Source organism: Pestalotiopsis fici (assembly GCF_000516985.1).
Source record: "Pestalotiopsis fici W106-1 unplaced genomic scaffold PFICI_Scf_8, whole genome shotgun sequence".
In the NCBI taxonomy this organism is placed as follows: Eukaryota; Fungi; Ascomycota; class Sordariomycetes; order Amphisphaeriales; family Sporocadaceae; genus Pestalotiopsis; species Pestalotiopsis fici.
Window position 1 is genome coordinate 211,335 of NW_006917098.1, and position 23,886 is coordinate 235,220.

The 23,886-nt window shown below is 48.7% G+C and overlaps 6 protein-coding genes across 6 annotated transcripts; 3 read left to right on the plus strand and 3 right to left on the minus strand.

Moving 5' to 3' along the window:
- Positions 1-6,257: 6,257 nt before the first annotated feature.
- Positions 6,258-7,681, minus strand: PFICI_10761 (uncharacterized protein; the record flags this gene model as incomplete). The annotated part of the gene is made up of 5 exons (XM_007839342.1): positions 6,258-6,729; positions 6,783-6,952; positions 7,003-7,076; positions 7,163-7,393; positions 7,447-7,681. 5 exons carry the CDS (start codon positions 7,679-7,681, stop codon positions 6,258-6,260), a joined length of 1,182 nt encoding a protein of 393 aa, XP_007837533.1.
- A 4,791-nt stretch (positions 7,682-12,472) lies between these two features.
- PFICI_10762 (uncharacterized protein) lies at positions 12,473-15,128 on the plus strand (the record flags this gene model as incomplete). The annotated part of the gene is made up of 6 exons (XM_007839343.1): positions 12,473-13,501; positions 13,563-14,062; positions 14,116-14,140; positions 14,198-14,270; positions 14,325-14,897; positions 14,950-15,128. The coding sequence occupies 6 exons, from the start codon at positions 12,473-12,475 to the stop codon at positions 15,126-15,128; spliced, it is 2,379 nt and encodes a 792-aa protein (XP_007837534.1).
- A 762-nt stretch (positions 15,129-15,890) lies between these two features.
- Positions 15,891-17,327, minus strand: PFICI_10763 (uncharacterized protein; the record flags this gene model as incomplete). The annotated part of the gene is made up of 4 exons (XM_007839344.1): positions 15,891-16,269; positions 16,323-16,771; positions 16,825-17,080; positions 17,131-17,327. 4 exons carry the CDS (start codon positions 17,325-17,327, stop codon positions 15,891-15,893), a joined length of 1,281 nt encoding a protein of 426 aa, XP_007837535.1.
- A 1,025-nt stretch (positions 17,328-18,352) lies between these two features.
- On the plus strand, positions 18,353-19,422 carry PFICI_10764 (uncharacterized protein; the record flags this gene model as incomplete). Its single annotated transcript, XM_007839345.1, has 2 exons — positions 18,353-19,292; positions 19,358-19,422. The coding sequence occupies 2 exons, from the start codon at positions 18,353-18,355 to the stop codon at positions 19,420-19,422; spliced, it is 1,005 nt and encodes a 334-aa protein (XP_007837536.1).
- Positions 19,423-19,980: 558 nt separating this feature from the next.
- On the minus strand, positions 19,981-21,169 carry PFICI_10765 (uncharacterized protein; the record flags this gene model as incomplete). The annotated part of the gene is made up of 2 exons (XM_007839346.1): positions 19,981-21,061; positions 21,126-21,169. The coding sequence occupies 2 exons, from the start codon at positions 21,167-21,169 to the stop codon at positions 19,981-19,983; spliced, it is 1,125 nt and encodes a 374-aa protein (XP_007837537.1).
- Positions 21,170-22,246: 1,077 nt separating this feature from the next.
- Positions 22,247-23,611, plus strand: PFICI_10766 (uncharacterized protein; the record flags this gene model as incomplete). Its single annotated transcript, XM_007839347.1, has 1 exon — positions 22,247-23,611. The coding sequence occupies one exon, from the start codon at positions 22,247-22,249 to the stop codon at positions 23,609-23,611; it is 1,365 nt and encodes a 454-aa protein (XP_007837538.1).
- Between the last annotated feature and the right edge of the window lie 275 nt (positions 23,612-23,886).

Genomic DNA, 23,886 nt, shown 5'->3' on the forward strand with positions numbered 1-23,886 from the left:
ATGCTACGTCACCTCTAGATCCTTCAAAATATTGTGTTCTATTTGATACTTCATCTCCTGGCAGCCTCGTTGTGAACACGGACGTTCAGCCACCACAGATTGCAACCGTGTCAACTTGCATATCTTCACCGCAACTGCTTGTTCCCCCCTACCGCGATCCCTGACAAGGGAAATCACGCCACATCTTCCGGCTGCGAAAGCACTGGGTAGGATGCATACCACCATCCACGCGCTACGATCCTCCGATGTGGCAACGTACATGCCATGAAAAACGAATTGATTGGAATGAAAAATAGATCTTGAAAGACAAGGGCCATCGAGCGATATCTGCGCTCGGATATGGAACTTGACACGATCATCGGCCTCATCCTGGCTCATGAGGGGAATCTCATACACGAGGATCTGCGCCTTGCACATCAGAACGCTCCACTCGTGATCATTAAAATAGTCTTGGCGGACTGAGAACGGCTTCCTAATCCGTACTAATAGCCTCGCTCTGGGTGCAGAACTTGTGAACTCGAGTACCCGGTGGTACTGATGCGACTTGGAAGACGAGGAGGAAGGAATGACCAAACCTAGAACGGACCTATGAAGTACTTGAGATTGGTCTTTGACAACTCTAGTAAGTCTTTCAAGAGCATTCCTCCATCACAAGCATAAACTTATACACAGTACAACTTTGCCTGTGATGCTTTTCATCTCAGCTCCGTCTCTTTAGGGTGCCGATTTCTTCTGAAAGGCCTCGACAATGTTTCGCAAGCAGTGGTTTTGATTATATAAGCATTATGGCGCTGTTTCAAAGGATCAATCATTGCTTATAGCTTCACTTCTTCACTCAGCCCGTGTCCTGGGCTTGTAATTGGCAGGGTGCGCGGAAATTATTTCGCGACTGAGCGTTTCCATCAGCATACTTAGCAGATTGTATCATAAGTGTCTTATGCCAATCAACCTTTCAACAGAGTCCATGTTGAATATACTCTTGGTTCCTAATATCTGTGTTATTTCCGCTTCAAAATGAATGCCTTTCGTAGACTACTTGGAGAAGTGTTAGCCCCAGGGAGTGTCGTACTTGCGTGTAGCTTCAAGGGCAAGTTTCATTATCTCAACCTTTAGTATTAACCCCTGCACTATGATTCGCCATGCTGTGGTTGTATATTCTGAGAGCCATGCCGGAGGTCCATCAGAGTGATCAAAGCTAGATACCCGGCATCTCAACTGAAATCCATTGACTGATGGTGAGTCCCCCGTAAAAACCGAGGGTGATTTGAAATTAGACCAAAAATTGGAGCCCGATGGTATTTCAAGACTCTGACATCAATAGCGAAACAAGGTATGAGATTGCTGTGTTGTAGTAATGTCTCCTTGATATTTGTTGTCGCTTGGTCTATTCAAACAGATTCGGTAGTCCCAAGACATAACGTGCTGCAGCATATTTCAAGATGTAATTATGCATATCGTGATTGAACGTCTGCTTAGCTCGGAATTGCCTCCAGAGTCGCCTGGATAGGCTTGATCGAGACAGCATAGCATTGCGTTGCTTATTGAGCTGTGCATTAGGTGTTTTACTAGAAGCCCAAAGTGATGTGACTGAGTCCTTGTGGTTCTTTTGGATATAAAGGTGGTATATCTTTGGTCAATAACTTGTATGATGGTGGCTGTCGTACTTCGAGACCAAACACAATGGTTCATTATCACACTAATCAACTCCATTGACAAGTCTGATTCATTATACTTTACATTTCTGGAAAAAGCTTTATTTATTTAGATATACAGTATCTCGTGTGATCATAAGTCCGCAGATTCGATTTGGCACCATCATCCTCAGATCATCCGTACATGGATTATGAGCACTGAATCATCAAGACTGGGACGAAGAGTGGTAAGGAAACCCGAACTCTGTATTAAGTTTGTACCTACATTAGACAAGTTCTGATCATGTTTTGCGCAGGCTTCCAAGTTTTGAAATCACGAGTTTGTGATTCCAATTTGGATTCGGTAAGTTTGATAGACTATGTCACTTTCAGCGTATCTTGGAGCAATGATGCACAACAGCCTGGTATATAGATTATAGAGGCCACTTCAAGGTATAATTGCTCCTGGTAAGGAATCACCGAGATCATTATATCGTTTGGGATCTAACGGTCACTTCCCATATAAAGGAATATTAGTTATCGTCGAGGATTTATTTGGGAGCTCAGAAGGATTTTTCTGTCGTGCTAACTTCATTCATATGCATACGGCAAGTCAAGAGTCAAGTTGCAGCTTGGCTGTCTAGATGACTATAGCTTTGAAGAGAGTCGAGCATATCCATTTTGACTTGATACCTACGAATGAACCCACCAGGGTGCGTTCGGTTTGAGAAAGTGTGCTTGTGATATTTGACTGTTGGAATGATGCCAGAAAAATAATTATTCTTCCGCCTTTAGTCAAAAGAGCATACAATAAAAAAGTGAACAGCTGTATAATCACCTAGCCGACGTAAACATACCTAATCATTGTGGTATATACTAGCATCTTATGTCAGACCTTTCGGATGGCAGATGAGTGAGCTTTGGATGAAAATCTCGTGGCATTTCAAAGTGGTGTTGAAACATGTTTATCATGAAAATATTCAGTAAGGGCTCTGAAAGACTCATTGATCTAGTGCAGATAAACTGAACTTGGATGTCCATGAATCACCTATTTCTATGGGCGTGCGGTGGAAAGTCCTGCGGAATCCAAAAGGACGAATATATTACTGGTGCTGAAATATTCAAAGGTACTCACATACCCTCATATCCGTAAGGGAAACATGTCTTATCATATAAGTAGGAAATTATTACTTGTTAGCAAGAGGGGACACCGCCCTGGGATTCACTAATCCAAATGGCGATTCTGGGAAATTCTTGAGAAATCGAATATCGAATGAATTGTCGATGGCTTATATGTGATTAATAATCCCCATATTCATAGTTCCAAGTATTTGATTTGATAATTCTCCTCTGTGTCCTGATGTCGAGAATGTTACGATTGATTACACAGCGACAATGAATCCAAGGACTCAAAGATACTATTAGTCTTTACGACCTGAGCCGCTGCTCTCATTCTATTTTGTACTTAGATTCATCTGTAAACCGAAATTTGAAAAGCTTACGTAGACTTGTTGAATGCAAGGCATTTATCGCATTGACGTTAAAGAGTTTGTCTGTTACTAGACTGAGCCAGCAAAAGTCTCCCTATGTAATCCCGTTTCTGTGCGGTTTCCCCTCCTGCTCAATTTCCCGCATCTCCTGATTTCCTTCAAGAGAAAGGAGAGAAGAACATAAATCAAGTATATCGAAACCTTTGCAAATTTTCGTAGAAGCCACGGAAGTATTTGCTGACTTATTGTATTGCGGATATGAATCCCGTGATAACGCTCAAGCAACCCCTATTCTTGCACACACCTGGTTGAATAAAAGTTCGGATCCATTTCCTCAAAATTTACATCTGACCCGGATAAAGAGACATTGTCGCGGTTAGAATTGACATAATAGCCTGAAACTCGAATCCACACACAATTTCCTCAAATGTTGATGCAATATCTTCCAACACGAGAGTTGCAAAGCCGGCAAGTTAAACTGGCACGAGTTGCCATATCGAACACTCAATTATGAGACACGCAACTTTTCCCGGGTGTCTGCACTACGCACAAGAATCTGCCACCAGCCGTCGCGTTTTAAATTATTAATTGAGCCAAAGTATGCTACGAGGCAATGGCAACCGATACATGGCTCATTAATTGAAAGGAAAGCCCAAGACATGGATTATCAAACTGCCTGGTTCATGTCACTCATTCCACGCATGGTCACTCGATTATTTTTGAAATGTAGGGTCAGAGTTCTTGGAATTTTGAGACGGTAGAAAGAGGGCCAAGCGCCGACATTGGAGTTCCATGACATATAAAATTATGTCGTGCCCGACAAGACCCCAATGTAGTGTAACCAAGATGCTCAAATGTGAGCGCGGTCGACCCAACGGGCGACCGCCCACCTCTCAAACAATGCCTTAGTTTCACAAGAACAAAGAAAGCCAGTACCCGCCTAATACGATTGTCGCAGCGCAGGACCCCTCCTCATGAAAACCAATCGCTATGCGTGGCGGCTAAGACACGACGACGATTGCACCGTTTTGAGCCTCACCGGTTGATGGATGATTTTTTATCATTCCTTTCAGACATCCATTGATGATTCGGCGACTACTTGTGCAGGCAACCTTTTACTGGGTCATCGGCGTCCTCGGAGAGATCCATCCTAGTTTCAAAAAAGACCTCAACAGCTCAATTAGCACAGCCGCTCGTGCGTGATCCTCCAGCTGATGTACCAAGTAGTCGAGTGGGGAGTGTCAAAAAAGAGATATATCGCCTAGTTTTTGCTTTCTTGTCCTGTTGCTCACCGAGAGTGGTGGCGGTGGGCCAAATGAGCGCGTATCATGGTCCTTTTGGCCAGCAGACAGCAGCAAGCACGGCAACGTTACTTGATCTGAAGGACCCAATGCCAATGAGATGGGAGGGATAAGTATACGTTGGCCTTGTGGGTCAAGGATGATGTAGAAGCAAAAGGATTAAGGAACAAAAGCACTGTAGATAACCGCCGGTCTGGGCAATCCTGCCGATGGTAGTGAGTGACCGCCGCTCGGAATGCCGGGTTGGAATAAGTAACAACATGAGGATCCCGGAGGATCCAGCACAAGCATGGGAAGCAACTATCAGGGCCTTTGGATATAAGCTTTCTCGTCGTGGTGGACTCATTGAATTATGCCATCTTCCGGCGCTTACATGATCATCATATTCTGTGGTATATGCCATTTGCCACGAGGCCACTCTCGTACCACGGAGGCGAAACCGTTATTTCGTCATTGCTTTTGACTGCATTACATAGTGCTGTACTCTGTACAGTAGCTACACACAAGCAATCAATGTGTCATTGATATCCCTACTCTCAAGTTGAGATAATCAACTCTTGCCGCGGGAAATGTCCCCGCTGAAAGGCTAGCAATATGACTCTAAACCTGATCTTCAACCGCAGACGAGTTGCTGTAGTACTCCGAGGCCTCGACTTCGATCTCCGAGAGGACCAATTTCGGCAGCTTCGCGCCGTCATCCCGCGCGCGGACAACCTAATATGCTGAAGGGGTCCTCTGAGCTCTTTGACTTCGTTGACTCCCTGACTATAAACAAGTGCCGACATGTGCGGAAGCAACCTTATCAGTTGAGAAAAATAAAATAAAAGGATCACCGACTAGGTTCAGCGCCGCTCGAACTACACACTGCATATGGCAGCTCCCAAAAGCAAGTTACAATAAAAAATGCCTTCATCAAAAAGAAATGAGTACGGAAAAAGGAATTATGAGTTATAGTACAACTGGCAAATAGAAGAAGAAAGTCGTTGCTCCTAACCATGGATTCGGGAAAAGAAAGAAATACCTTGTCTTGCTTGTTTCCTAGCGTGGTCAGAAGTCATGTGGTTGCCCACACCGGTCTCTTAAGCGCCCTGATCCAATTATAGATGATTCTACTATGATGTAGTCTTTTATGCAGCAGAGACGTTATTGCCCACAAATCCGGGGGTATCGCTCTTACTAATGAGGCAGCCGCTCAAATCTTGCATAGACTTGATCGATGCTTTTCGTAGACCCTGACTTAAACTGTGAGTTTGGTGTCTTTTGTCCTCTTGTAGTTAGATGCCGTACTGCTCACTCGAAGCGCTCAAGGGATTCATGACGAGCGAGGGGTAAAGGCCAGTAAAGATTCCAGGTCACCTGGGAAAGATAAAGACAGCAAAGCGCAGAGAGGGTGAAATTTGGCTAGATAGGTATTTAAACTTTGGATATTGCTTTTCCAACCAACCGAAAAAATGTACCAAAAACGCTGTTATACCACTCTAAGAACACTTGCAAGCAATCCCAACAAAAAAAGTTATTTCTCGTTCCCATGACACCCAATTAGCGCACCCAGACCGCTGGTTCCTGTTCAGCTGTCATGTGAGAGCACGTGAACTTCACTAGATGTTTCCTGATGTGCCGCAGGACCACCGGCTAGCTGGACGGGTTCCTCTTCCTCTTCATCTTCATCGTCAGGCACAAAGGCCGCCGTTCCGGAGTTGTACCTGTTTGTAAGAGTTATATTAGTCATGAGTCATTCGAAATCCCCGAAATGCAGTGTCACGCTGATATAGGACCATCTCAGACTTACTATTTCCATAGTTAGCATGAAGAAACAAATTCTGAAGGGGTCAACTTCAACCTACCTTGCTCTCAATATACAAAGGCATTGGTATCACCGGATAACTGTGATTGATGATTTTCTTTGACCTCTCGCCAAAAGTGCAATCCCAGATCAAGTGAAAGCCATCAGGAATGGATAGCCCAAGCGTCGGGTTGTGCAGCCAAAGTCTGACGAGATGCCGGGATGTTGATTCACCGTCTTGGTAAGCTTCTCTAGCATGAAGAACTGTGTAGTTGTTCAGAAAGACCAGATCGCCAGCGCGATGGTCAAGCTTCACTTGGTGTTTACGAGCCACAGTCTGGAGGATCATCAAAGCCGCCTCCTGCTCACCAGTAAGTGGTGGCGCTCTGTTTCCCTCGCGTGGTCCCAGTCGTGCAGGGTCCATAGAGAACATCAGGTTGCCTCGATGATATGTCAAGAGGGGGCATCGAATGAATCCCTTGGTACTACTGTAATCCAGTCTGTCAATGACTTGCAACTTCAACCTGATAGTTTGTGAAAGCTCAGCTTCCCTTCACGTTGCGCCGGAGACACGTACCTTCTCACGGGCCACTCCGCCTGAGCAAGTGCTTGTACAACCAGTGGATGGTTCTCCATGAGATCATTATAGATTGCACGAACTGCAGACACACAGGTTTCTCCACCGACCTTGGCACATTGCCGAACCTGGAGTGCAAGGATATCGGTTCCCATATCAGTGTGAAATGGCTAATGAAAGGTCAGCCATAACTCTGACTGGTACGACTTTGACTTCTCACCAAAGACACGTTTGTGTGTATGCCATGTCTTCTCTCGGGCGGTGTCGTCCAAGACTTCTTCTGAACAATGTGTGCTATTTCAGTTCGTCAGAAATTTGAACTATAGTCTTCAAAAGGTAGTTGGGGGGAGGAAGGGGGAAAAAAAAAGAGGACAACGTACACAACATGGCCCCCTTCGAGCTTTGTACACCTCGTTTCTGGCCTAGATAATCTCCAACACCAAGCTGTATCATCGTGTTGTCCTCATCAGAGTACATTGTCGAGTCAAGGCCTCTAATTATGACTACCCCATGGCCACGATGCAGCTCAATAGCACAACGTTCCAGCCAAGGACCAATCGCCGGCAAGACAAAATTCTCACGACTGATCTCATCTCCGTCCAGCCCCAGTTCTGAAATGAAGGGATTAGGACTAGCTTGAGCAGGATCCTTGTGGGATTCTCACCTTTGAACCTGGAAAGAGCCTTTTCAATCTCATCGATGTGTTTCCGGTCCAGGTTTAGGTAATGCACTCGCAAATTCTTATACAACTTGCCATCGGGGTCGACGGCATGATCAGGCCAGTTTTCCAGTGGTGAACATGTGTCGGTCTTATCGAAGACCAAGCCAATATCTCCCACCGATCCCGAGTGAGAGCCAAAGGAGTTTTGGAGAGCACGAGGATGAATGTGAGCTGTCATGTTTTTTGTTTGCTGCTTGCGTTGGAGAGTGTCCGTCGACAAGACATCAAGAAGCCGTCACCGGATCCGTCGCTTCTATTTAAGTACGGCTTCATACAACGAGATGCTTTTGCATGTCTGGAAATCGCATACGATTGAGAATACTTCGACCATGGGACACCGCTTGGTATCGTGCAACCAATCGCACAACCTTTCAGGGGTGCGTTCAATAAAGATTAAGGGGGATCAAAAAAGAACGTAGACATACTTTCCTAGTCTCATGCTTGCCAAGGGTATAATTTTTTTCTTTCTCAAAGACTAACAATTAGGAGAAGCCACAGGACCTCCACAGCCGTTGATGTTGCACATGAGCATCGGTGAAGACCCAAAGTATACACGATGCATACTATATCGGAGGGATCCCGGTGAGAGGAAAATTGGACTCTGCCGGAAGAAGACATGAAGGAGGAAAAAAAAAAAAAAGAAGAAGACTTCATTCTCACCGGCGATCACCATGCCCAGTCAAAACTTCTATTGCGTTACATTCGGAAAGTGGACTCGTAGTATCATCCATCCATCAAAGGCGAAGATATAATTTTCAGAGGAAGACAAAGCCGGCAAACGAATAGAGTTGGACCACATTGGACATACCTCTTGAGCAGGGGTGGCAAAGTACGCAACTGCTGTAGCATCCCAGAGCAGAGAATATCCAAGGGCACGAGGTTGAGAAGCAAGAGGTCGCAGCGGAGCAATGACGTTGACCCCATGGGTTGTTTTCTGCAGTCTGGTCTCAGAGGCAAATGTGCTCGGATGTGAGAGAATTGCGAATAAGAACGACTAGGGTTGGTAGGTAGTAACTTCGACGGCCGATTGACGTGGCTCCAGCCAGGAAGGCTCGATCCGAAGCATCATGTTTACTGACGATCTGAAGTGTGGGAGACAAATCTTTGGCGTTGTATTGGGTCAAGAAGAAGGTGAAGCCCGATTGCGCTGTTACTTGTTGCTGCGGCGGCGGCTGCGCGGTTGAGGGCCTGAGGAGGCACGGGCCCAGCCAGGTACTGACAGGTGACGCGCGCATCTTGGCCAAGTCCCAGTATCCGGGTAGGGGAAAAAAGGAAAAAATAAAAAAAATAAAAAATAAAAACGGTGGGGAAACTATGGGAACTGGGAAATAACACGATGGAAGAAAAACAAAAACCAAAGAAAAATCTAGAAATTAAAGATAAAAAAGATAAAATAAAACCATGGAATTTGTCAAGTAAAACTTCATGATGGAGGTGTTCGTTGTTATGCAGACAGGCCTCTCTGGCGGGCACACCGGCAAGGAGCGGGTTGCCAATCCTGGTGTAGCAAGCCGCTGCCGCCGCCGCTGTCGACAAAGAACGACAAGCCATGCAGAATGTACGCACTGCGGCCGGGCCCGCAAGTGGGCTCGTTTAGACAAAGGATATCCTGGAAGATCTACGAGTTGATTTGGCACATGGCCATCGGAAATGGACTGCATTTTTGATGTATGTAGGTATTTTTGCGTAGGCGGGCGGCGTGGGCACGGGAGATGGCGAGTGGTGGGTGCGGCAGGTTTTGACGATATCTATCTACCTATAGCAAGCACCGTAGCCAGTCGCTTAGGTTGTCAGAAGACCTGCATACATGAGGTATAACCTTTTGGCAATGTACCGGTCAAGTATGTTTGGGGTGGGTACATACATCAACTATCCGAAATGCCGCCTTGATCGATAACAATGATCGGAGTTTCATGTGCTGATATCCTCTCCTTCCAGCAGGTCTTTGTACCTACAAGTAGTTGCCCACTTGCCCATCTTGACTGCAACATATGTACTAGGTAGCTATTGTGAGTGGTTGGCGAGAGAATACAGGCTTCCGTAGTGTGGGCGCGCTTCTGGAGGTATTCAGAGACGGAGCAGGCATATCATCATGAACATTGAGGAAACAGCAAACGTTGTCTTGTCTATCATCTCGAAAAGGATGGAGAGGTGATCAAGGGGATGCATCAGGTCGCCCCGAACTATCCTCTCATCCCCGCCCTCTTTCCCACCCCCTAGCCACCCTTCCCTCCCTTCCTCTCAGCCTCGCGTGGGGTTTCACGTTATGAGCTTTCAGCACCGGCACGTAGCAAGAGCCTCGGTGACCCCACATATTCATTACATGCTGCACTTTATCACTTTATTGCCGCCCGTTGGGTCGTCCCGTGGGTTAGGTACAGATAGGTCAGTTAATGTAATCAGTCATGTACCCAGGATGCCAGGTCTGATCCGGTTGCAGCATTCTTAGATGCTGGTCAATCAATAAGCGTCCACCTCTGCCAGTGACTTGAGTAGCTTGGGCGGCCTGGCTGATTATCTTGCATCGATTGATAAAATGTTCGGCAGGCAGGTACATTACATACAAATGTGGGTATATTCTGTATACTCTGTACGTACTTTCAAGAAAGTCTCGGCCTTTATGTAGGCTAGGCTCAGCTTCATGTTGCCACAGTAGTACATACATGATATCCTTCGCCTGCCATTGTATAATCGATACCCTCCCTACCTGCCCCAGCCGCATTTGCAACATCGAAAAAACCTTTCTCCCCCCCCCTTTCGATGTCAAGCAGACATGGAGTACCAGAGCGTTTTCGAATCAACAAGCAAGATAGTAAAACTATCCGAGGGCGTCTTGTGGCGTTGGTGATCGGATGCTGGAGATTGCCGGAGATTGAAAGCGCGTGTGTAAAATCCTGGTAAGCGAGTTCATTCTAAGGAAACCGGTCTGGAGAGTACGACGCTGATATCTGCTGGACGCCGGCAAACGATTGAATGGAGTAATTAGGTTTTGTACCTTTGCCAATAGCCGTGGACCAGCCAGCGAGACTTATTGGACCCTTACACAGACATGAAGGAAGTAAAAAGTGAAGTACCTCCAACTGTTGCTTACGCACGTGGTGTACATTGATTACGTGCTGTACCCCCGCTTTCCCGCTTTCCGTCTCTGCTAGGGCTGGGACCGGGGCCTGTCCTCTGGAAGTCAATTGCTCTGATATGGAACAGGCGCCTAATTGACCCGGTAGACTAAGTCAACGACATTCCAGACTCCAGCATGAGGTGGTAGGTTTATTGCTTTATTTCAACTGCTATGCAGAGCTTTGAACCGGCAATCCAGAGTTCGTCGTATCAGACTGCTGTTAAATTTCTTTTTCCTCTTTACTGATGACAGATTCACGTTGTCAAGAGTCATCATTATGTGGACGGGCATGGGATTGTGGGGAACGCCTTTTGTTTTCTACCGCCGAATCCGCTTTCACTTGGTGACCTGTATGTTGTTGGCGGCATGGCGGTTGGGCTCTTTGGGAATCTGCTGATGCGCTCTGGTGTTGCTTTTCCATTGAATGAATCGCCGCTTTCATTATTTTCTTTTCATATTTTGGAGAACCGCTCGAGTGTGCACCACTATCGCCTGACCGGCTACTGACCCTAGGTCGGTCGCGAATCTCCGTTACCCAAGTCTAGAAGCCCTGGAGGTCCTCTTTGCTGCTTTGCTGCTTTTTCTTCTTTTAATTCGGCCTAGTAATTCGGCAATCTTTCTTCAAGAGAGGTGAGCTGGAAATTATCGCAACAACAACCCAAAAGAAATTTGTTTAAAAAAAAAAAAGAAGGGCCCGAGGGAAAACAAAAAAGAAATAATTAAAAAAATTAAACCAACAACCTACACTTGCCGACAGCCCCCCCTGCAATGCTAGAGCGGACTGATCGGCTGGGAGGCGGTCACTATCAAGCGCGGCTGAGCGAGACCTTTTAGAAGAAGAGGAAGAAAAAGCAAAGTTGCTAGGCCACGGCAGAGACAAATTTTCGAAACTCCTCATCTGGCACATGGAAACCTTCCAACTCGTGGCCCAGAGACCTGCAGCAAGCAAAGCAGCAGCAGCAGCAAGCAGGCAAGCAAGCACGCACGCACGCACGCACACAAACAAGCAAGCAGGCAAGCCGGCAAGCAGCACCAAGCAGCATCATCATTGCACGACGACAAGAAACGTTGTTGGGGCCGCGCTTCGCTCCCGCATACATTGCAAACCACCGCCAAGGGGCACCCCAGAATAGTCAAACCGACCAGACGTCTGTCTCAATTTCTCTGCTTTCTGAACCTCTCTGCTTTCGTCTCTACCTCCTGTCTTTGTCTCTGCGCTGCGCCGCCAATGCCATGCCCCGGACCGACATCCCTGGCGTAGTGTCGCTAAAGGCAAACCACGATCATTGTTGTTGTATGTACTACCCACACACCGGTATAGACCTGGCTGCCGTTGCCTCACCGGTTCAAGAAGTACTCCACATCGATAATTGCCTCTCACTCGCTGACGGCTCGTTTGGACTTTGGCTACAGTCACACGAACTGACGACTGAGAGAAGAGTCCCTGCGGTACTCTGACCCTCCTCCCGCCATTGCTGGCGCCCTCCCCTGGCTGCCTGACCACGGCCCTGATCATGGACAAGAACCCTATCCTGCATGCCGTCCATCCTTCTGTAAGGGCCCTGCTTTACTTACTCCCCCTCCTGACCTGTATAGACCTTGCCAAGAGGGTTGGGTAGTAGCCCGCGGGGGGAAGGGCGAGAGAAAGAAAGAGATAGGGAGGGAGAGAGACAGACAGACACAGGAAGAGAGAAAGATAGAGGGAGGAAGTGAACATCAATAGCAGCAGCTGACAAAGCCTGTGGCCAGCAGCGAAAGAGGGCTCGGCCCGTGTCGTCTCCCATGTTAGCCCCTTCCAAGAACAAATCCAGGTACCACGATGGTAACTCGCCCAAGAGAGGAAAAAAAGACATGGCTACCGCAGCCGACGGGTCGGTGGAGTACTGGCCTTGTTGGCATCAGGCGAGTAGATTGATGTTGCCAGTCGTCACCACTGGCGCCCTTTTGAGTTCGGTCTCGTCAGCTCCTGCAGACCAGGAGATTGGGATCGATGTCGGATATCAATGTGAGCCAACCATGGGACCGGGAGGGCGTTCAAACCTTCTTGGTGGGGAGACTCGCAGGGCCATGCCCAATGCGGCCCTGCAGCCTCCAGTCTACACCACCGTTCCTTACCAATATGTTTCGGACTTTGCTCAAGTTCCTACTGCATTCATCCCGAACGGAACCCCTCTCTGTGTTCCATCTAGTAGTGCCTTCGAGTTCTGCGTGCCCGTCATGCGCTACCAACCTCTCGATCCTGGTTGGCATTGCCAGGACATGCCGTCTCATCAGCCTTTTACTCAGGGAAACCAGAATTATGATGATTTGCCAAATGAACCCGCTCTTGGTGATGATGGCTCCGCTACCATGAGTTCCCCTCACTCTGACATTCCCCTCCCCGGTGACATCCCTTTCTCAGGCTTCGACGGCGTGCCTTATCAGCATCAGCACTACCATGATCTGTCATTTATCGATTTCCCACTGATTGCGATGGATGATAATGGCTTCCCAGTATATCAGCCGATGGAGGAATTCCTGCAACTCGGTGACGACTCAGACCACCAATACAGTCCGGTCATACCATTTTGCATGTGTCCGGAATGGCCTGACTCATCTCAGTCCAGTGTGGACAGCCTCTCCAGCATTCAGGATGAGCCTTATCAAATGATCCACCCGGTGCTTCCCGTCGAGAGCGATTACTTTAGGCACGAATTCACGGAGGAGTACAGCACCACACCTCCCTCGGGCCCATCGAGAAATAGTTCTCGCTCTTCTCGGACAGGGGAGACAAGGAACACTGGTGGTCGTAGCGGACCACTCGACCCCAGTGCACGTGAACAGGCCAGCAAGACTCGCCAAATCGGAGCTTGTAGGCGATGTTCGTGGCAAAAGAACAAGGTGAGCTCCCTTTATTCTCCCTTTCACGCAATAGTCTGTATCCGACTGATCTAAGCCCCAGTGTGAGCCCGGCCCGGATGGAACCAACGGTCCGTGCCTGCCTTGCTTCAAGATTCTTACCAATGATTCGAAAAAGGTTGTCCACCGGTTGCCATGTAACCGATCTAAATTGACAGACGCTGTCATGTTCCGTACCGGCGGACTAAACTTCACGAAAAGGCGGGGATGGGAGGGCGCCGCGATGATGGACATGAGACCAGATGACTGGGCGGACGACTCAATCATCACAATCCGCCTAACACTTGGCTATTGTGATCAACCTATCGAGTTGCAAGTCCGCAGGTTCGTACCTCAGGAAGGCGTCGACATGATCTCACGCTTTTGGCTGGATCCACATGGTCGACAGCAAACGACGAAGATCGCACCATACGCGCTGCACAACATCAAGGCACACAGGGCCGTATTGGTGTCGCATGTCATGGCGAATGCGTTTCAAGCAATCAAGCGCTATGCGGAGAACAAAACCGTGCACCCTATAGTCACGGAGACCTACAAAGTCGCGTAAGATCTTTTCATCAGGCATCGATGACTTTCATTTGGCTAATGGAAAACAGATGGGACCACATGCGAGCAGTTGACGTAAGTTGAAACTGTCTAAGAAGCAAAGTCTAAAGTACGGGCTTACAAATGAGACAGTACCAATCGCCGAGTAGCAAAGTCAAGGCAAAGGAGTTTATGGAAGATTTATTCAAACTGTGGTTTGCCATGAGTGAGCTCCCTTGCAACACCACTGAGATAATCCACCATATTGACTTTCTTCAAGAGAATACACTCGGATCGGCATGGCTTCTTGGAGACCCTGGTCAAAGAGAGACGCTCTACATGAGCCCCGACGAAAGAGACGGCCATCCGTTCCCAGACAAGATCAGCGCTCCACGCTTGGTCTGCCAGCAGTTTGATGCCATCAACTACTGCTCGATGCTAAACCCTTGGCGAACAGCATTTTTCAAGAAGTTGGATCAGATCATGGCTGCGAAGATTGACCCCAAGATGCTGTATACTGTTTATCTTGCTATCTTCATCCTGCTCCACGAGGTTTCCAACACGTCAAAAGACCGTTACTGGCACGCCAGACACAAGAAGGATGTGCAACGACGATATGACATGGAACTCTTCATGGAGCAGCTTCATGATGGCGCCAACCAGCTCTTGTACGCATGGCACTACTACAAATGTGGCTTCAACCCCCTTGATGCCAACCCAAACGATGCCAACCCTCTTGACGCCGATTGGGTGAAAGTCACGGATGAGAGGACGACGGATATATTCAACCACATGACCACAGACCAAGCAAGAGTGATGGTTCACCATGCCAAGGAGAGTAGCAATGGAACAGGTAAGGCAAACCTCATGCAACCAAAGCGCACCACTACTTACCGCTTGAATAGTGCCAGAAACGCGCGCAGAAAGGAAGGGCTGGAATGGGCTCGTCTTCAACCCACAGGAAAAAAGCCCGCTCATCTGGGAACGTGATATGCACTTTGTTTCCCAAATGTTCAATGACGATTGGCAGCATTCCCGTGTCTGGAGTCGTGCCATTGATCATGGACAACCGCAGAGGCTTTGAAGGGGGTTGACTGCGGCGCTGCTTTCTGCCTTTCTCTTCTCTTCTTATTCTTCCTTTTTTCCACAACTGTCTTTCCAGGTCGGGCGGGGTATTGAAGTGAGCATTCATTTATTACAGTACGGTTTTACTCAAGCATGTTAACGGACAAAACCAACACATTCAAAATTAACACATGTCATGACTCTAGACGACTTTAACGAGCAAACATCAATATACGGTATCTTTCAACTAGATATCTCAAAACTGATTCGCCGCGTCTTATATTCATGAGCCAGTGTCCCCTCTCCTGTGTAAAAGAGTGACGTCCAACTAGGGCAAAGCTCGCAATGCAATAGGTATACGACGACAGTTGCTTGACCCATGACAAAGTTTGCCGGTTGCGACGATATCACACGATAGCTACCTTGTGATATGGAACTAGAAGTTTTAGACACTTGAAGTTGAATTCCACCCGGCAATGATTCATCGTTCCAGAGTCACTTTACTGATGTCAAAAGAGAAAAAGTATTAACGAAAACGCTGATATCTGAGGTCGCCATGGTTGAAACCATGCTTTAAATGGCAAGTGGAGTTCCCTTACGCCTCGAACACCCAGCCCTAGCTGCTAGAAAAGTGTCCCCGAGAAATAGAGAACCAGGGAAGTCAACGCCGCCACCCGTAATGTTGTAATATCCGTGGTATCATCCGTATTCCTTGTATCTTTACCTGTCTTTACCATTTCATGCCCTTAGAGTCTGTGTATCATCATTGATTCAAGGTGAATCAGTTGTTAACCCTCGATGCTGCCCAGCTTTGAAGGCTGTTCAAGGCTTGGAGGATTAACCTAAAGGTCAAACCGAACGCGCCAAGCATGATGAAAATCTTGATAAACTCCCACCAGTGACGAGTTCGCACCTCAGTTTCGATATGTCCCTTGATGCCAGCTCCATTTGCGGGGAAGCGACCTGTGGAGATGTACTGCTCAAGCAGGTCATCCTTCTCGTACCACCGATCCTGCATCCACTTGGAGAATTTCTCCTCATCATCCAGGGGCATATCTGCCAATGCAAAGCGTCGCCAGTAGAAGTTGACCGACTTTGGCGGTCTTCCGCGGAAATAGGTGCTACTGAGAGTGAAATATTCCTCACCATATCCTCCCCGGCTAGACAATAGTTAGTATACTGGGTAATTTGGGTTTGATGATGCATAACTTACGGGATGCCCTCGTAGGCCACAGTGCAATCATAGACGTATTCCACAGTTTCCTGTAGCTCGTTTAAGCAGAAGAAGGTACCGGTGCTCCTAGGTAAGAGGAGATGTCTCGGGTCCTTTACTCCCGTCTTCTCTGCCCACTTGGCCGACTTTGCTCTACCATTATTGGACAGATTCGTGCCCTCGGGGAATAGGAGCAGCCACATTGGGTTCAAGAATTCCTCTCCATCTGGGCTGATGACTTTCTTTCGGAGTTTTTGAAGCCGGTGAGCCAATCGGGGCTGATCAGTGGCCATCTTCCGTGACATGAAGATGAAACCAAACAACAGGCAGCCAGGCCCTATAACAGGGATGTATTTGAGTGACTCTTTGAGGATAATGTACAAATGGCCATGCATAGCTGGGTTATTTGTATATCCGACCCACCATAGATACAGCCAATCCGTATATATCTGCATTTCTTGTCAGCCTCTGTAGACTCTACCCATAGGCGGATTTTTTCTACCTGGTGATTCGCAATCATGACTAGACGCTCGGGAAAGGCACATTCAATTCTACCGTCGGGAGTGATACTCAACTGCCCAGCCACCGATGCATCTCCGCTGACCCTGATCTTTGTCGGCGCCCACCAGTGAGTCATGGTTGTACCGAGGAGTCCAAAGGACTGTTTCGTAAGGGCCATGTAGGCATAGTAAAAGTCGCGGTTGAGTAGGTACAGCGGACAGCCAAGAATCTGCGTAATATGAATTCTGATGACGCAACTGTTAGAGAAGAACCGTACTATTTTTCATTTTGTGTTGGGGTTCCATACACAATACAGGACGTGGCAAAGTATATGCCAAAAGTAAGCGCTCGCAGCGCAGAGAAGATCGGACCATGTTGAGCCTTACCAGAAGGGTGAGCCTCCTTTTTCTTCTCGTCGTCGCTTGGGGTTATGCCGGCGGCGAGGTTCGGAGCCGGCACGTCGTCCTTTGCAACAGGCCGCTGACGAAGCTCGGCGGTTGACATGGTCTCTTGAGATTCGGAAATGTCGTGGTTACTCTGAGCTGGTTCGCATCTACTTTCAGCGGTGTTGAGGCGGTGAGCTGATACACAGTGTAGTATGCGCCCAATAGAAAAAAGATCGGTCGGATAACGTCGCAGCGTAAATGATGTGGCCGGTCTATGCCTCCTCCATGGTCAGTCCATATTGCAAGCAAGTCTGGTGGGCGCTCAAGTGCTGGAAGGTCTCGACTTCCAAGTCGCGTGCCTTTTCTTCCTGCGCGGAGCCCAGGACCCACGTATACGACGACCCCGAGCAGCCGAGAGCTTGATGGAGGGGCAGTCTTCGGTATCGCACCAAGCTTACCTTCGTCAGAGAAGGTCAGAGCATGTTCATCAGCATCGCAACATGACCACGTTTCTGCTAGAAATTACTCGTCGCAAGCTTGCTTATTGAGAGACGAGGGAGGATTGTCGGAAAAGAGTAGCGATGCACGAGTCGTCGGCGGTTGCCTTCGTCGTAGGAGTGCAGCGAGTGGGACGGGAATTCCAAGTTTGAGATGGACAAGTTGGTGCCATGTGGTCAGTCAGTCATCCATCCATCAGGCACCAGAGTTAGATCCAGTCCACGCAGTTGGCATGCCACCAGCACGCTGTTACTGACAAACTGGTCTTACATTGCGGCGAGCTGCGCACTAAAGGATCTGCCAACCCCACTAAAGCATGAGCCTGGCAAGCCTAAAAAGATGGCTGGCGGCACATGCCGAGTCAATCATCAAGCCTTCCAATCACCAAGCTTGGCACCCTAGCAGATCCCCTGCCTTGGAAATATTTAGCTTGAGCTCCAGTACTGTGACAGGGGGGAGCTTAACCGAGAACGTTCTGATGGGCCCTTTGCGGACTTGAACATGTTCCCATGAAGCCGGTTTATACTCCGTCGGATTTAACAGCTTCCCGTCGAAAGCTGAGGAACTCGTGTATCGTAATCAGGATACAGGTCGACTACAACAGTTCTGATAGCTGAGGCACGAGGGCTCTCTCTGCTGGTCCAAATGGGCGTCCATTCGCTTTCATACCCTGCTTCGGCAGGCAGTAACCCAACCTCGTCCCGCGATGTGTTGATATTCTTTATCTCCGGCAACCCCGGATTGATTGACTACTACAGTCCATTCTTTGAGAGCCTGAGGACTCTGATTGATTCCTGTCCTGATCTGGGATCAACGCGGTTTCACATCTATGGCCAGGATCTTGCGGGATTCGGCGAAGATGACCACAAGCCATTCGACGGGCAGAACCCTCCCCACGATGTGGAATATCAGATCAAGAACTCGTATGACGCGCTCTCGGCATTACGCATAGAAGACGGACCCAAGAAGTCCCAGCCTTACGATGACATTTTACTCATGGGCCACTCGGTCGGGAGCTATATCGCGCTTCAGATCTTCCACCGTCACCTGCAAGACGCTTCGGCGGCACCTCACGTGCACCTCAAGGCGGGCGTTCTATTGTTCCCCACGATCGAGCATATTGGCCGGTCGCGGCAGGGCCGGCAGCTCGATCTACTGCGACGCACGCCCGTCATCGGACCGAGCGCGCACGCCGTTGCACAGGGGTTCCTACGTCTCTGGACATTTGGCGCGCTGCAGTGGTTCGTCGGTAAGGTCCTAGGCTTCCCGCCGCACGCGGCCGCGGTCACGGCCCGTTTCCTCAAGAGCCGAGATGGCGTCTGGCAGGCCCTGCACATGGGCATGGACGAGATGAAAGTCATTGGCGAGGACAAGTGGGATGAGGAACTCTGGGAGATCGAGCGCGGTATCGATCAGCAACAGCAACAGAAGCAGCTGCCGCCCAAGTTCGTCTTCTTTTTCGGCAAAAATGATCACTGGGTTGCGAGTCATCTGCGTGATGCCTTTATTGAAAGGCGGCAGAAGCACACGGAACGTACGAGGCTGATGATTGACGAGGGGAACTTGCCTCATGCATTTTGCATTAGTAAGTTTTATATTAGGCTCTTGATGTCATGATTTATTGTCGATGAAACTAACATGAGTGAAAAGATCACAGCGAGCCTGTAGCCGAAAAGGTCTTGCTCTGGGTTCGAGAGATATATGAACAGGAATAAACCTTGATGATTCTGTTGGCGCTGGAGCACTCATCGCATTGCGACGGGATCTACGCGGAACGGCAAGATTTGAAAAATTAGGGGAAATGACCGCCCAAAAAACCTCATAGGTATTCTCGTGTAAGGCTTGGATACAAGGAAAGGGAAATGGATCATAGACAAAAGGCGCAGCAGAAGAGGGATAGTTTGAGGAAACGATTCGGAACGCGAATATATAGGGAAAAAGTACACTGATGCGGGAGGGCTTTCCCCTTTGCGTAGATTTGCTTTGAAGATTCGTGGACACTCGCACGCTTGGACATGTGCAACTAAGTAATATTGCATGCAGCTAGACTTTTTAAAAGAACGGCCGATTGAGAGATTTTCTATGCGCTATCGATTTCATTCATAGAGAGGTAACATGTTACACGACGATCCGTGTCTTCACTTACCAAGAGTGAGAACAGTATTACACAGGCCATTTGTTGACATATAATGCACCTTCAGCCTAGATCTACAAATTATCGAGATGATTTATTCATAATCTCTATACACTACAGGAATATTCCATTAAATATATTAGTTCAAAGAGATCTCCTTTCCACTTCGGCTACTTTCTCTAACAGCCTCGATAATCTTGAGCACTTCGCTGGCCTGAGCAGCCGGCACTGGAATATCTTCCTCCTTGCCGCTGGCAATCGACCCGGCCAGGAGCCTATAGAACTCCTTGTATGTGGGAGGCTTAACGGTGGGATAGCTCTGCTCCTTGGGTGTCGTGCCGTCAGCGCCAAAGGTTGTCAACTTGCCAGCCCACTCGGCAGGCTCAACACCAAAGTTCTCATCGGCAGGCGAGCGGCCGTTGGGCTTCTTCTCGTTAAAGTCCTTGAGCTCCGGCTCCTGGGTGTCCAGGTTGGACTTGCGGAAACTACCCTTGGAGCCGCGAATCCAGAAGCGCGGCTGCTGCTCCTCGACGCTCAGGATGCCAATGCGGATGTGGGCCACCATGCCGTCATTGTAAAAGAGCTGAGCCGTGACACTGTCCGAGTCGTCCTCGGCCGCCTTGATGACGCCATCGCGAGAGTTGATGAGCTTGCCAAAGACGCTGGCCGGCTTGCCAAAGAGGGCATATACTTGATCAATCAAGTGCGTGCCCAAGTCGTAGACGGCACCGCCGCCCTCGCTCACCTTGGTCGTGCCCTTCCAGTTGGTCGGCTTCTCGAGCTTGTACCTGTCAAAGTGTGTCTCAAACTCGACAATGCGACCCAGAGTGCCCTCCTTGATCAACTTGGTGGCAGTCACAAAGTCGGCATCCCAGCGGCGGTTCTGGTAAACACACAAAACGCGGCTCTTCTCCCGTGCAAGGGCGACCAGCTTGTCTGCCTCGGCCGAGGTCGGCACAAAGGGCTTCTCACAAAGCACATGCTTGCCAGCGTTGAGAGCCTGGCTGGCCATTTCAAAATGTGTAGGGGGAGTTGTGGTAAGCACAACAAGATCCAGGTCTGAATCAGCAAGGAAGCTGTCATAGGTGGTGTAGTGCTTGAGATCTGGGTAATCGGCAGGAGCGGAATCGTTGGCCTTGGGTGATCGTTGAAGGATAGAGTGCAGCTTCAGCGAGGGAGTGACTTTGATAAAGGGGATGTGAAAGACCTTGGCGGACAAGCTGTGCCAACAGATTTAGCAGGATATACATTTGACTTATTTCATTGATGAATATTGAAACTTACCCGTAGCCCACAACTCCCACGTTGAATGTCTTTGCTGCAGCCATTTTATAAGATTGAAACTTTGGACGAACAGGGTGCAACTGAGATGAGAGTTTTTGAATGTGTGTGAAGAGAAATAGGCTTCAAGTCAAGATTTGGCAAAAATATTCGCTGCCTCTCTATGCACTTATATACTTGGACAATGACTCTGTCGGCCGAGACTCGAAGAGCGACTATTCAATTGGCGGCGCATTGTTTCGCATAGGTCGGCGGGGCAGTTTGTCACAGAACCCCACCATGGCTAGTTCATGGGAAGGTCCTCCCGAAAGCTGAATAGGTGCAAGCCGCGCATCGATCTCGGCGGGGAAAATGTCTCCGGGGGGTGAAACTCGGCGAGAAGAGACCGTGTAGCAAGGCACCAAGCTGCGATTTGTCTGGATACTAGGCGAGAATTATGAGAAATCAGTGTAGAGGTATAATATCATTTTTAAAACCAATGGCGGAACAAACAAAAGATGCAAGTCCATTGCGCATGTGATTGCTTCTACACTACAAATACACTACCATGCGGAAATGGTCCAGCTGTAGACAGCTTCATATGGCAATGATGTCATGCTAAAGTATAAGTCCCTGCAATGCGGCTGCGGCTTATCCACCTAACTGTGGCGTCCATATATTTACAATGATTGGTATTGACACCACGAGTCCTGCATCTGCTTAAATATTTCATCTGTCGACCTTGTCAAACAAGAAATTCGTCCTTTTCGACGCCTATTATCTGGAAGCTAACAGCTATGGGAAGCTTTGACAGCTCCAACGGAGGGGTCTCCTTCGCTTACCTTGCCTTAGCTATGAGAGATGAATAACGTAATCGCTAATTGGTCATTTTTGCACTTAGCGCGCATAGCGTCGGGACTTTTTTTCCTCTGTCACCCAGCTCTCCGCCCCAGGTAACATTTGCATCATGATCCCAAACCTCTAGAGCCAAGGCCGTATACTCGACAAACGCGGTCTTTGCTTGAATGATCATGAAGACCTGAAAGCACGGTACTTGATGATATTCGAAAGCGTGGGACATCCACCTGAAGTCTTGCGCATACAGCCATGAGCGCAAGCATTTACTTCTAGACGAACAAACAAATATGGCTGCCATCCGGAGCAACCTGGGCATGCGACTGCCCCAAAGCCTGAAAAGAGGCTTCGCCACCACTGCGTGCCGCCTCGAGATACGATCTGTCGATCAACTTCCTGGTCGCATTACCCCGCGATACAATAATGCTGCGACATCGTCTCTCCTGGCCTTGGAATGGCCCGAACCTCCTCGCAACGTGCTGATAGTACCAAAGCTATACGCGCCAAAGGTTATCAAGTCGGCAGTCGAGTTTGTCAAGCATGTCAATGCGGAATACCCAAACATCAACTTTATCTTCGAACATCGCGTTGCCTCAACAATTCACGACTCGCTGCCTTTTCCGATTTATACTTCGGAGCCGACACATTTTCCGGCCAAGATCGATCTCGTGGCGACACTCGGAGGCGACGGCACCATCTTGAGGGCAGCGAGCCTATTCAGTCTGCATACGAGTGTGCCTCCGATACTCTCATTCAGTATGGGAACCCTAGGATTCTTGGGCGAATGGAAATTCGAAGAATACAAGCGAGCGTGGAGGGAGGTCTACATGAGCGGAAGCCGTGTCGCGGTTAGCGATTTGCAAGGACCACACACGCAGGCTGCCAACGGACGTCACGGATACGACGAAGACACGTTGAAGAATGGATGGGCTGGTTTCAAAGGCAGAAGTATGGGAGCCACCCGGACCAGCAAAATTCTCCTCCGGCATCGGCTCAAGGTCGGCGTATACGATGCAAACGGCATCAATATCAATGAGCATCTGATGCCCACATCTACAGCGGCTCTGCATCAGCCCCTTCCCCCTGTGCCTCCTGCTGTCAAGGAATTGTCCAAGTCCGGCGCACCAGTCATCCCCGACTTGCATGCTATCAACGAGTTAGTCATTCACCGCGGTCCCAACCCTCATCTGGCCATTGTGGATGTCTATGTGGGCAATCGCTTCTTCACCGAGGCTGTGGCCGACGGTATCTTGATCAGTACGCCAACTGGTTCTACCGCATATTCGCTTTCAGCTGGAGGAACCATCATCCATCCGTTGACAAAATCAATGCTCTTGACACCAATCTGTGCTCGGACTTTAAGCTTCCGTCACCTGTGCCTTCCCCTGAACAAGAAGGTTGTTCTCAAAGTCAGCAAAAAGAACCGAGGTCGCGAACTGGAAGTCAGCATTGATGGAAAACGAAGAGCTGGTGTCACCATTGGAATGGAAATCCGGGTCACTGGTGAGGTCGTCGCCCCCGACGCTACTGGAAAGTGGGCTGGTGGCGTTCCTTGTGTGATCAGAAGTAGCGGACAAGGTGACGAGGGAGACGACGATGATGGCTGGGTAGTTGGACTGAACGAGAGGCTCAAGTTCAACTATCCTGTTGGATAAGCATGGAACACGAAAGGCTTCAACCATGGTCCAATTTGGCGAAAATACCCTTTGATTGATTATATGCTGGAGTCGGCTTGTTTAGGGAAAACTTGGCTTCATTTTGACACTTGATGTATATATGTATTGGATCTGTCATTTCCACGGGGCATTCCTTGGTGTTTGTTATCTAATTTCTTCCGGTTGCCTCATTTCAGAGATACCCACAGGCTCATATCATCTCAATACTAAAGAGAACATATCTTGTGTCCAAGAGGTATTCTCTGCCTGTACGT